General features: G+C 40.3%; 1 protein-coding gene across 14 annotated transcripts in view; it reads left to right on the forward strand.

Moving 5' to 3' along the window:
• The window catches only part of IQGAP2 (IQ motif containing GTPase activating protein 2), a 307037-nt gene that overhangs the window by 206303 nt on the left and 88042 nt on the right, over window positions 1-12692 (forward strand). For 12 of the 14 annotated variants that reach the window (XM_081505894.1, XM_081505895.1, XM_081505897.1 and 9 more), the window contains 2 exons: window positions 476-600; window positions 8821-8984. In XM_081505894.1, coding sequence (XP_081362020.1) covers window positions 476-600; window positions 8821-8984 — 289 coding nt within the window. Of the gene's footprint in view, window positions 1-475; window positions 601-4322; window positions 4376-4949; window positions 5017-8820; window positions 8985-12692 lie in introns of those variants that run through there. The other 2 variants (XM_081505907.1, XM_081505908.1) reach the window with 2 other exon arrangements.

Genomic DNA, 12692 nt, shown 5'->3' on the forward strand with positions numbered 1-12692 from the left:
GATTTGGCGAAGGAAAGAGAAAAAAAAAAAAGGACCCTTGATGGAAAGATTAGAAGCTATGGTAATTCTGAATTTTATATCATAATAGTCATCTGGAGTCTGAGCAGAACCAAGACATTCAAAGGGAAGGAAAAATAGTTACTAAAAAAAACTAGTAACTTCACAAAGTTAAGGATGTTGAGGTTTCTTTGCTTGAGATAAATACAAGATTAGAATTTGAGGAACTTTTTATGAAAAAACATTTGTACCTAGAAGTATTTTAAGGACAAAAACAACATCATTAGTCTAAGTGAGCTTGGTGTTTGTTGACAAAGCTGCACAAGACAATTTTGCTTGCCTTTCTACTCTTTATCTAACTTCGTAAGATCACATTGGGCCATGTGTGTCGAACTTAAGATGCTTGTCAAATTTAAGATGCGTAACATGAACAAAGAATGAATGTCTTTAGGTGTCTTGCTTGTTTTCTCTTCGACAGTTATGCACATGCACTTCTCTCCATTAAACTGGAAGCTTTATCCCAAGGGCAAGATAGCTTAAGCTGGAATGAAATTCAGAATTGTATCGATATGGTTAATATCGAAATTCAAGAAGAGAATGACCGTAAGTATGGAAGAGTTTCCTTCTCTAGTTATAGGGGGAGAATGAGGTAGCTGGACAGCACAGATCTCTAGATTAGGGCTGCCAATCTTTTGCTCATGGAGCCCTATGAGGAAACATTCTTTTCAGAGGTATGTATGTATTTATATATAAATGTTATTTCTGTACTACTATCCCAACACGTTATAAACATTACAAAGCGAACGTAAGACATAAAAGAATAGAATAAAATACATAAATACAAGTCCTAACTTTTAAAATTTCCTTTTACTTGAGCTTCCCTGATGGCTCAGCAGGTAAAGAATCTGCCTGCAATGCAGGAGACACAAAAGCTGCAGGTTTGATCCCTGCGTCAGGAAGAGCCCCTGGAGAAGGAAATGGCAGCCCACTCCAGTATTCTTGCCTGGAAAACCCTGAGGACAGAGGAGCCTGGTGGGCTACAGTCCAAAGGGTCACAAAGAGCTGGACATGACTGAGCAGCTAAGCACATGCACACTTGAGAAATGACTACTCTAAAAATCTCAGTTTTTTTAAGCACTCAGCTTTATTATAATCTTTAATTTGGGTATTATTCTGAAATATGACACATATTCCTGCTCTAAGAAGAAATTACAACACAATCTAACTATTGTTCATGATCTCAAATCATGGTGATTTGCTGTGTTTCTAGAACTTAGGAGCTCTCAGAATGTTTTGTCCTAGTTTATTTTCGTAAGGTTTTACAACCTAAATGTCTCCATCAACAGATGAATGTATGAAGAAGATGTAGTGTCTGTGTGTGTGTGTGAGAGAGAGAGAGAGATGGAATACTATTCAGCCATAAAGAATAAAATTTTGCCATTTGCAACCATATGGATGGACTAGAAGAGCGTTATGCTAACTGAAATGTCATACAGAGAAAGGCAAATACTGTATGAGATCACTAATATGTGGAATCTAAATAATAACAACAAACTAATGAATGTGACAAAAAAGAAGCAGATTCACAGATCTCTATCTGTGGAACAAACTAGTGGTTACCAGTGGAGAGAGGGAAGGTGGGAGGGGCAATATGGAGGTGGGCAGGTGGGAAGTACAAACTATTGGGTATAAGATAGGCTTAAGAATGTACTTACAACATGGGAAATAAAGCCAATATTTTGTAATACCTGTAAATGAAAAGTAACATTTAAAAAATGTATAAAAAAGATAAAAATGCTTAAGCTCTATGCTTACTCTTTATAAATACAACCAAAGTTTACAATGTTTTGTTCTAGTGTGTTTTGGTTAAGTTCTTAGATCTGGTCTTCTAATACTGTATCTCATTTTGTTATACTACAGTCACTGGAGATAAAACATTTGACCTTGTTAATTGCATTTGCAGAGTTTTCTTCGCTTTCTTTACTACTTCCTATGAGCCCTGTGCCCAATATCAAGGCCAGGTTTACTTTTTGGCTAAACAACTTCTCACTCTAGACCTCTCAGAGAAAGCAGGGTCCAAGGGTGCTGCCTGGACGCAGCATACCGTAGATGCTGTTAGACTGATTGCTGAACTTTTTTTCATTTCATCCTTTTCAAGAGTTGTCTCCAGATCTGTTTCCCCTTTTGTGACTACAGGACTTTCTGCTGCCTCTCTGCATTTGGGGACCCTGCCATCAGATAGCTGACTCTCCACCCACTTGGCTCTTTTCTGGCCTGTTGGCTAGGGAGCGGGTGGTTCTTGCCAGATGTTAATTGTGAGGAAAGCACAAACTTAAGCAGATGTTCAGCATCATCAGTGGGGGGTGGGGGGGCATGACACTGGTGTGTGTGTCCTGTTGCAGAGCTCAGGCCCCCAGCCTCCTGCCTTCCTCCTTGGCCCCCTAGCTCCACACTTGCAGTTTGCAGCGTGCAGCCATGGTTTGGGTGCTTTGGCTAAGGCCACTCAAATGTTGGCAAAGCACAAAATTATGTTGCACCTTTGTTTTCTAACATTTTCCCTATTCTTTGTGATAGTATGTGCAATCCAGGTTTGCTTTGGTGATTTCTGTATGTCCTATTAATATAGGTGAAGATGTATCAATTCTCAGTGCTGAATGAATGTAGTTTTAGTCTCATTCTTGACACTGACAAGGGGGAGGGAGGAGGGACCTGCCATTTTTTGTCCCAGATTATCAGATAGAGCCTTTGCTTTTACCAGGAAAAGAAAAACCGTAGCATGTATATAACTTTAAAAGAAAGTGGCCTTTCGTAGGTGAATTGGGCGGTGGGGTGGGGGTGGGGGACATACCACACAGCTTGTGGGATCGTAGTTCTTCAGTCAAGGACTTAACCCGTGCCCTCAGCAATGAAAGTACGGAGTCCTAACCACTGGACTGCCAGTGATTTCCTTGTGGGTAATCACAAGGAACTTTTTTGGTTCATTTACGTTTTTTGGTTGCCCTGAGTCTTTGTTGCTGCATGCAGGCTTTCTGTAGTTGTGGCGAGCAGGGTGTACACTTCCTGTGGTGCCCAGGTTTCTCACTGCAATAGCTTCTCTTGTTGCAGAGCACAGACTCCAGGTGCATGGGCTTGGTAGTTGGGGTGTTCAGTTTACTTGCTTGCTGCATGTAGAATCTTCCTGGACCAGGGATCAAACCTGTGTCCCCTGCATTTTCAGGTGGATTCTTATACACTGTACTAGCATGTACTAGTCCTAGATGAATACTTTTAAGCAAAATTTCTTTAGATTTGTGTGGCATTTATCTATGTAGTTGTACTATTAAGTTATTCTCCACAAGACGTATCATACAGCTGTTATCACATTTCTTTTAGCCATCTAGAGACGAATATTTCCCTTCTAGGGGACTTAATATGAAAGATTTAATTTCTGTTTTGGTTTGTCGTTTTGTCAAAATGGGGTATTTTTGCTTAAAGTTCTTGAAGTATTGGGAGCAGGAAATGGCAACCCACTCCAGTGTTCTTGCCTGGAGAGTCCCATGGACATGGGAGCCTGATGGGCTACAGTCCATGGGGTTGAAAAGAGTCAGACATGACTTAGCACGGTTGAAGTATTGAGTTGGACCTCATCTGTTTAGGTGATTGCTTTAAAAACTAAATTAAATATACTGTTGCCAGGCCTGAATTGCACAATATAGAAATTAAGTCATCTGAAAGAGCTGAGAACTTTTCATGGACATCTTGAAAGTGCATTGCTCTCCTCACCTCACCCCTGCCACACACTCCAGGGTCTAATCCCATGTCTAAATTGTGGTGTGGATGAGGTATGCAGCTGATGGGAAATGTGAAAGCTGAATTGAGTGGAGAAGCTGTTAAATGCATTTCCTCAGATTTGGATGCTCTGCTGATTTCTTAATGGAAAGTTTACTTTTCCCAGTTGAACCTTAGTGGAGCATAGTTTGACCAGAGAGCTTAAACAAGGTTTTCTTCATGTGAATTTTTGCTTTTTAAATTTGGTAGGTACCATTCTTTGTCAGTTATCTCACTGAGATGGTAGTGTCTCAAATACTGACAACATCTTTGAGGAAATCCCCACCTTCTTGTTGGACTAGAATGTTATAGTATCATATGATGATTCCAATAAGTAGGCCATAAGTTGAGGCTCAACAATCTTTGCCCAAATGGGATTTTCTCTGTGTGTATGAACAGAGGACGTGATGCAGATGTGTCCAGGGGACTTCTGGGAAGGTTTTTCAGCCCCTGTGAGGTCATTGACTGTGACATCAGCAGCTTTTGTTCCTATAAACACACCAAAAACTTAAGCAGGTGATTTCAATCAAGTCAGCGGGACAGCACTCATTCCCAGGTGATCAGCCATTAGGTACACACATTCTCCTTCTCAGACGTAGTTCTGTAAAGATCATTCTTGAGTGGGATGTTTAAAAATATTTAGAACAGTAGACCCAGGGGGATGTTGAGAGAATGACATAAGTGTTCCGTGCTCTCCAGTTTATAAATTTTACAGGGTGAAGTGATAATACCTTGCTTGTGGCTAGAACTTGGACTTTCCCAAGTTCTTCCAATGTTTTGAGATAACCTAACTTTCACATTAGAGAAGTATTTTTGCTGCTTCTTCCAACATACTGGAGTATTATAATCTGGAATAATTTCTAGGCATTTTAGAAGGTCCCTTTCCTCCTACAGATTTTTTCATTCTTAGCAATGGTCTTTATGGGGTCTTTTATTTGGGAGATACTTAGCTAAGTAATTTACCTTAATTTGAATGTCAAGATGAAGATGCTTCTTAAAAATTAAAAGTATATATTCTGTTTTGTAGCATATCATACTTATAGAGTGGCTTCTGACTGTTTTTGATGAAAAATAACTGACAAAGTGAGATAATGTTTGACTTTAAGTATGTTTATTTTCTAAGCTTACTGCTTGTTAATGTTTAGTTTCTTTAGTAATTCTTGTCCATGAGCACTCACCTGGGAAGCAGAAGCCCCCTGTTAGTATGTGAAGGTATGTACATGTCCATGTGTACTTTTGTGTATGTATATTCATGAATAATATACCCATGCATACATACACTATAGTATCTTATGACTGATTTATAGTTTATTGTTAAGAATAATGTAGTATTGAGAAGCAGCCTCCAAATAGGTCCTTTTTGCTAGACTTTCAAATACTTTTCCAACTGCATGACGTGGCTTCTGTGCTTTTCATTCCTGGACCTTACAGTCTCTGTCCTAAGATCCTGTGTATAGTAGAGATAATAGAAATTTAAGTTGGTAGATATGCTTATTCATCCTTTGGTACATCCAAAGGGTTCCAGATGTTATTTTCCCAGATGGTATTAGAGAATTTATGATGTTAATTACCCATACTTGAACCTTAAAAATTTCCCCAAACATTCACGGCTTTGGTAATTTCTATGGAACCTACCTATACTTGCCAGCTACATGTGGTTATTTTAACTAATTAACAGTAAATAAAATTTAAAATTTAATTCCTCAGTTATACTGCTAACTGCTAAGTCACCTCAGTCGTATCCGACTCTGTGCGACACCATAGATGGCGGCCCAGCAGGCTCCGCCATCCCTGGGATTCTCCAGGCAAGAACACTGGAGTGGGTTGCCATTTCCTTCTCCAGTGCATGAAAGTGAAAAGTGAAAGTGAAAAGTGAAAGTGAAGTTTCTCAGTCGTGTCCGACCCTTCGCGACCCCATGGGCTGCAGCCTACTAGGCTCCTCCATCCATGGGATTTTCCAGGCAAGAGTACTGGAGTGGGGTGCCATTGCCTTCTCAGTTATACTAGGCACATTTTAAGTGCTCATTAGCTACATGTGGCTAATGGCTACCATATTGGATGGCCCAAAATATTTTCATCATCACAGAACATTCATTGGCCAGAACTGGACTATATTAACCTTGAAAGTCATTCTGCTAACCCCATAGGGAGTTGTTTGGTTTTAAACTGTCTCTTCTGTGTTCTTTACAAAGTGATGAAGTAGAATAAACCAAATAATAGAATGCTATCCAAATCTCTCTGCAATTCTGTTTTCTTTTCTGTACATCTTTACAGTAAATTCTTCTAGCCCTGGCATTCTCTGATTCCGTCAAACAGCAGTACTTGGCATTATTATGTAAGTGAGGCTTACGCTAGAAATGAGCATCTCTGCTGCTACTTGTATGTCAAGTTATCTCCTGTTTTATTTTCCGTTTTCCTTTCTCTTTTTATTCAAATCTAGAGAAACTGTGTTGATACGGAACTAACAAGTTCCATGGGCCAACATTATCTCCTGTTTTTACAACACCTTTATTGGGATATAATTCATATACCATAAAATTCCCCATTTTATTGTGTTTTTATGGTGGTTTTATATATTTAAAAAATTGTGAAACCATCACTAGTGTCTAAATTCAGAACATTTTCATCACCCCAGAAAGAAACTTTGTGCCCATTAGCAGTCACTCCCTTTTCCTTATCCTGCCATCCCCTGGCAATGACCGATTACTTTGTTTCTATGGATTTTCCTATTCTACATATTTCATATAAAGAGAATCATGGAATATGGGGCCTTTTGTGTCTGGCTTCTTTCTCTTAGCATAAGGTTTTCAAGGTCCATCTGTGTTGGATCATGTATCATTATACTTCAGATTACTTTCTAGGTCAATATTCTATTCTATGGATATGCATTTTGTTGATCCAGTTATCAGTTGATGGGTATTTGGGTTGTTTCTATTTTTTAGCTATTGTAAATATTTCTTCTATAAACATTCATGTGTAAGCTTTTGTGTGGCCATGAAGTTTCATTTCCCTTGAGTATATACCTAGCAGCGGAACTACTGGATCATATGGAAGTTGTATGTTTATTATGTTAAAGAACTACCTGTTTACTGAGGTGACTGCCATTTTCCATTCCCACCACCAGTTTCACCCCATCCTCAGAACACTTGTTATTGTCTCTCTTTTTTAATATAGCCATCCTAGTGGTTATAAAGTGGTATTTTGTTGGGATTTGGATTTTCCTAATAACTAGTGATATTGAGCATCTTTTTATGTGCTTGTTTGCCATTTGTATATTTTCTTTAAAGAAATATCTGATCAAGTCTGTATCTGTTTTAAATTGGGTTTTCTTTTTTATTGTTGAGTTATAAAAACTCTTTTATGTATTTGATATTCTTGTGTATCAGGTACCTAAGGTTTCTTATCAGATACAGAACTTGTAGGTATTTACTCCTATTCTGTAGATTATTCACTTTCTTTGATGGTGTCCTTGGAAGCATAAAAGGTTTAATTATTTTTTATTGAATTATAATTGACATGAAAATTATATAAGTTACAGATGTTTATTGTTGATGTACAAATTATATGTTACAGATGTTTAATATATTGATTCACAATTTTTAGAGGTTACATTCCATTTATAGTTACTTTAGAAGATTGGCTCCACCTTCTGTGTTGTACAATATATCCTTGTGGCTTATTTTATACATAATAGTGTGTACCTCTTAAAGGTTTAATTTTTATATCCCTTTGTTCCTTTTATTATTTATGTTTTTGGTTTTTATAGGTCAAAAGTATTGCCTAACACAAGGCCACAGAAATTTATTCTTACTTCTCTTCTAAGAGATTAAAAATTTATAGTTTACACTTTTATGTCTGGGTCTGTATTCCGTATTGAGTTACTTTTCGTGTGTGATGCAATAGAGTCCAACTTCATTCTTATGCAGAGGACATTCAGTTGTCTGTGCCCATTTGTTATGAAAACTTATTTACCTGTTGCATTGTCGTGGTCAGATATCAGTTGACTTTAAATGTAAGGGTTTATTTCTGAACTCTAAATTCTGTTCCATTAACCTATGGATTTATCTTTATATCAGTACTGTGCAGTATTGACAGTAGCTTTGTAGTAAATTTGAATTTAGAAAGAGTCCTCCTGTTCTGTTTTTTTTTTCCCAAGCATTACATTGGTTATTTCTTGACCCCTTGCATTTCCATATGAATTTTAGAGTCAGCTGGTCAATTTCTGTTTTAAAAAAAAGGCAGCTGGAATTTTGATAGGGGTTGCATTGAATCTGTAGATCAATTTGGAGAGCACTGCCGTCTTAGTACTCATGGGATTATTTTTCCCTTTATTTTGGTCATCTTTTTTTTTCCAATGATCTTTCATACTTTTCAGTATATATGTCTCATCCTTGTTTTGTTAAATTTATTCCTAAGTGGTTATTCTCTTTGCCATGTATTTGTAGTTGGAATCTATTGTGGAATTTTTCCTTAATTTCATTTTCAGATTGCACATTGCAATTGTAGAAAGATACACTTGACTTCTGTACATTGACCTACTGTGTAAGCTTTATGTGCTGTGCTTAGTTGCTCAGTCGTATCCGACTCTTTGTGACCCTATGGAGCCTGTCAGGCTCCTCTGTCCTTGGGATTCTCCAGGCCAGAAGACTGTAGTGGGTTGCATGCCCTGCTCCAGGGGATATTCTCAACCCAGGGATCAAACCCAGGTCTCCCACATTGCAGGCGGATTCTTTTCCATCTGAGCCACCAGGGAAGCCCAAGAATCCTGGAGTGGGTAGCCCATCCCTTCTCCAGGAATTGAACTGGGGTCTCCTGCACTGTGGGCGGATTCCTTACCTGCTGAGCTACAGGAAGGCCCACGTGAGCCTTAGCTGTAGCTGTCTATTAGCTCTTGCAGTCTGTATGTATGTCTGGTCTCCCCAGCCCCCCTTTCTAACTCGATCTTTGCTATAGGTGATTCAGGAAAGCTTATAATGTACTGTGACTTAAAAGGAATTCTTTTTCTTCATTTTCTAGGAGTTGTAGCTGTGGGATACATCAATGAAGCCATTGACGAAGGGGATCCTTTGAAAACTTTAGATAGCCTGCTATTACCCACTGCTAAGATTAAAAATGTGGACCCAAACTTTGCCCGGCACTACCAGGATGTTTTATATCAGGCTAAAACACAGAAATACATGGTAAGTCTTAGTAGGTGGTTTTTTTAATTTATTTATTGTTAGTTGTCTATTTTTTATATAGTAGTGTGCATATTTTAATCCCAAAGGACCTACTATATAGCATGGGGAACGGTGCTCAATGTCTCATAATAACCTATAATGGAAAAGAATTCAAAAAAGAATATATATATATAATTTCAACTCTGTTTAGATAATAGGTGTGTTTCTTTTAAATTTACAGACCAGTATGGGGAGAGAGGGGAAGGGGGGAATCCAAGGAACACGCGATACCATTCGAATGGTCTGTCCTTGTCCTTAAGAGGCTTAGAAACTTACTGAGACAGAGGGCATTCCCACATAAAATCAATAGCAGTGGAGGAGGTGAGTATGATGGCCAGGTGTCAAAACAAGGAATGCTCAGAGTGACTCAGAGATGGTTGGGGTTGCTGTGGACTGGAATCCTAAGATAGGCTGCTGTGGAGGTAGGTCAGGAGCCGCTCCTGAAGGGTAAGAACGGATTGGTTTGACGGGTGGGAGCAAGATGATGCAAGCAGGTAATGGCAGGGCTACGTGGGCACCAGCCTGGTTTGTTCTAGGCACAGGAGGAAACTGACCTGGCCAGGTCCCACTGCAGAGCAGAGGGTTTCATCTGGCCGCAGAGCTCATACTGTGGTGGTGAGATATCCCATAGATACTGGCCACCGTGGAAGAACGGAGTGGAGAGGAAGAGCTGTCTCCTGGTGCTCCCTGGGGCCTAGCCACTTGTGGCCGCCGTGTCCCCGGGTGCAAATCCAACCCCAAAGGAGTGGGCATCTTCTTTGTACTGGTCTTTACAACCCAGGAACTGCCTCATCTGGAACAGGAAGGGAACATTTTTGGCTATGGCAAACATTTATTGAGCACCTGCTGTTTGCCAGCCATGATATTGGGTACTTTATGTATATTACCTAATACAGACCTCGGACTAGGTCATAACAGCCCTGTGAATTAAGTGTCATTATCACCACCCCTAACAGCTGCTGTGAGGATCCGATGAAGGTAAGTTATGTGAGGCACCCATAAAGCATGGAAGGTAAGGCTATGCCATCCCAGGGAAGGCTCGGAGGACAGAAAGCCCTACCTTGGGGAATATTTTTCTTCAGCTCTAATGAGGCAGTTTAGTAGCATGGAGTAAATAGGATTTACATTGTTTTATTTTTTCACTTTTATTGAATTTCTATTTTTTTTATAATGTGTGTATGTATAAGTGTATAGCATTTGACATGGAGCATGTCACTCCCAAAAAGAGCTTACCTATGCCAAAAAAAAAAACAGGGAGAGTGAGGCTCAAGCCTGACCTTGTGTGCCCACATCCCAGCAGGGAGAACAGACCCTGTCAGCGAGGAGGACCAGGCTGCCTCCTTCTGTCCCTACTGATGTAGCTGTGGCTGTAGCACGTGACACAGCATTGGATGCTAAAGTTATTAGTTTTGGAGACAGACAGGAATCATTTAGATCTTGGCTTTCCCACCGACTAGCTAGGGATTTTATTCAAGTCACTAAAACTCTTTATGCTTTGGTTTTCACATATGTAAAATTAAAATTATAGTACCTACCTTATAGGATTATGGTGAGGTTTAAATGATTATATAATGTAGTAAATGAATAATATACATTAACACATAATTCCCTATTAACACATAATTGCATTGATTATAATGTATGTATGCATAAGTGTATAGCATTTGACATGGAGCGTGTCACCCCAAAAAAGTGTTTATGAAATGTAGCTAGTGTTATTGTGGGCACCTCTTGCTGCCATGCAGGTCAGTGGCTGGTGAGTTGATGTCTTTGTAACAAGGTCTTCGCTAGACACAAGGCTTGCTCCGGGCACAAATTGGGATCTTCTTCATACAAAACAGCTTCCCTGGTGGCTCAGACGGTAAAGCATCTGTCTGCAATGCAGGAGACCTGGGTTCGATCCCTGGGTTGGGAAGATCCCCTGGAGAAGGAAATGGCAGCCCACTCCAGCATTCTTGCCTGGAAAATCCCATGGACAGCAGAGCCTGGTAGGCTACCGTTCATGGGGTCGCAAAGAGTCGGACACGACTGAGCGACTTCACTTTTCACTTTCATACAAAACAGAGGTAGACCTGGGTTTCTCTGCTGACGACCACATGGGGGGGTTGTTGTCTTTAAGGTGAGACTAACTCCACAGACCTTTTACAGGCAAGCAGTGGATGCCCCCTCCTGGGCACCCCAACCTCAGGACTCTAGGTCAAGGTGGAATTCCACAGCACCTCTTCAGAACACTCGGAAGCCTCCCTGGTGTCTGCGCGCCACCATCTCTCTGTGGGGTCTCCCTCCTAAGCGTGAAGTGAAAGTAGCTCAGTCATGTCCGACTCTTTGTGACGCCATGGACTATATGGTCCATGGGATTCTCCAGGCCAGAATACTGGAGTGGGTAGCCTTTCGCTTCTCCATGGGATCTTCCCAACCCAGGGATCGAACCCAGGTCTCCTGCATCATAGATGGATTCTTTACCAGCTGAGCCTCAAGGGAAGCCCAAGAATACTGGAGTGGGTAGCCTATCCCTTCTCCAGGGGACCTTCCCGACCCAGGAATCAAACCGGGGACTCCTACACTGCAGGCAGATTCTTTACCTGCTGAGCTACCAGGGAAGCCCTCCTAAGTGTGAAAGCAGTGCTCTAATAGTGTAATTAGAGCACTGAATATGAGCCTAGGAATCTGAGCTAGAGCCCAGGCATTAAACCACCATTGACCTATAAAATTAGAAGCTTGAACTACAATATATTGCCATTAACTGAGAGATTAAAGGGCTTCGCTGGTGGCTCAGACAGTAAAGAATCTGTCTGCAATTCAGGAGACCCAGGTTCAATCCCTGGGTTGGGAAGATCCCCTGGAGGTGGAAATGGCAACCCACTTCAGTATTCTTGCCTAGAGAATCCCATGGACAGAAGAGCCTCACGGGCTACAGTCCACAGGGTCACAAAGAGTCAGACTGAAGTGACTGAGCACAGAGATTATGAAACACTACAGCCCCAAGCGATAAATGTGATTTGGTCAAGTTGCCATGTTTAAATGCATTTCTCTTCTCTGCTCCTTCATTTTGACACGTTGTTTTCTCAGCGTATTCTCTTTCCCTGGGAAAAAAAAGCCTGATTCTGTTATTTGGTGGGGGTCTCTCTTTGTTTTTGAACCTCTGCTGTTTTGATACCTGTAAATTTTCAGTTATGTTTATGGGGCTGTTTCTGTGCCTTGCTTTCCAAAAGTCTAGCCTTGGAAAATAATAGAAGAAAATTACATTACTGGTGTTGTCAGTATGAAGTACAGCTTGTGCCAAAGTATATAGCCATTAAGAGTCAAAATGGATGACATCTTAATAGGATGCTCAGTTTTATCAAAGACTGAGGACAGTGATGTAAGTTGATAGAATTCTTTGTCCTTGATAACGGTATTTCAAGTATAACCTTGCATACGCACCAGATTCCTTCCATTTCTTGAGGGAAAGGCTGGGAGTGGGCCTGGCCTATGTTTGCAGAGAGCACACTTTTAGGTCTAGTCACCGGAGGCAGTGAAGTGTCAGCTATTTTTATGTTGCAGCCTTTTCTTGAGAATTTTTGGAGGCATATGAATTATACACCCCAAAAGTTCTCTTTTCCTGCATATATGTTTACTGCATAAAAGTTAAGTATGCTTTTGACAAGTGAATAGTGTTGAATTTTTTTT

Source organism: Giraffa tippelskirchi, chromosome 7 (assembly GCF_054371585.1).
Source record: "Giraffa tippelskirchi isolate mGirTip1 chromosome 7, T2T-mGirTip1v1.2.pri, whole genome shotgun sequence".
Classification (NCBI taxonomy): domain Eukaryota; kingdom Metazoa; phylum Chordata; class Mammalia; order Artiodactyla; family Giraffidae; genus Giraffa; species Giraffa tippelskirchi.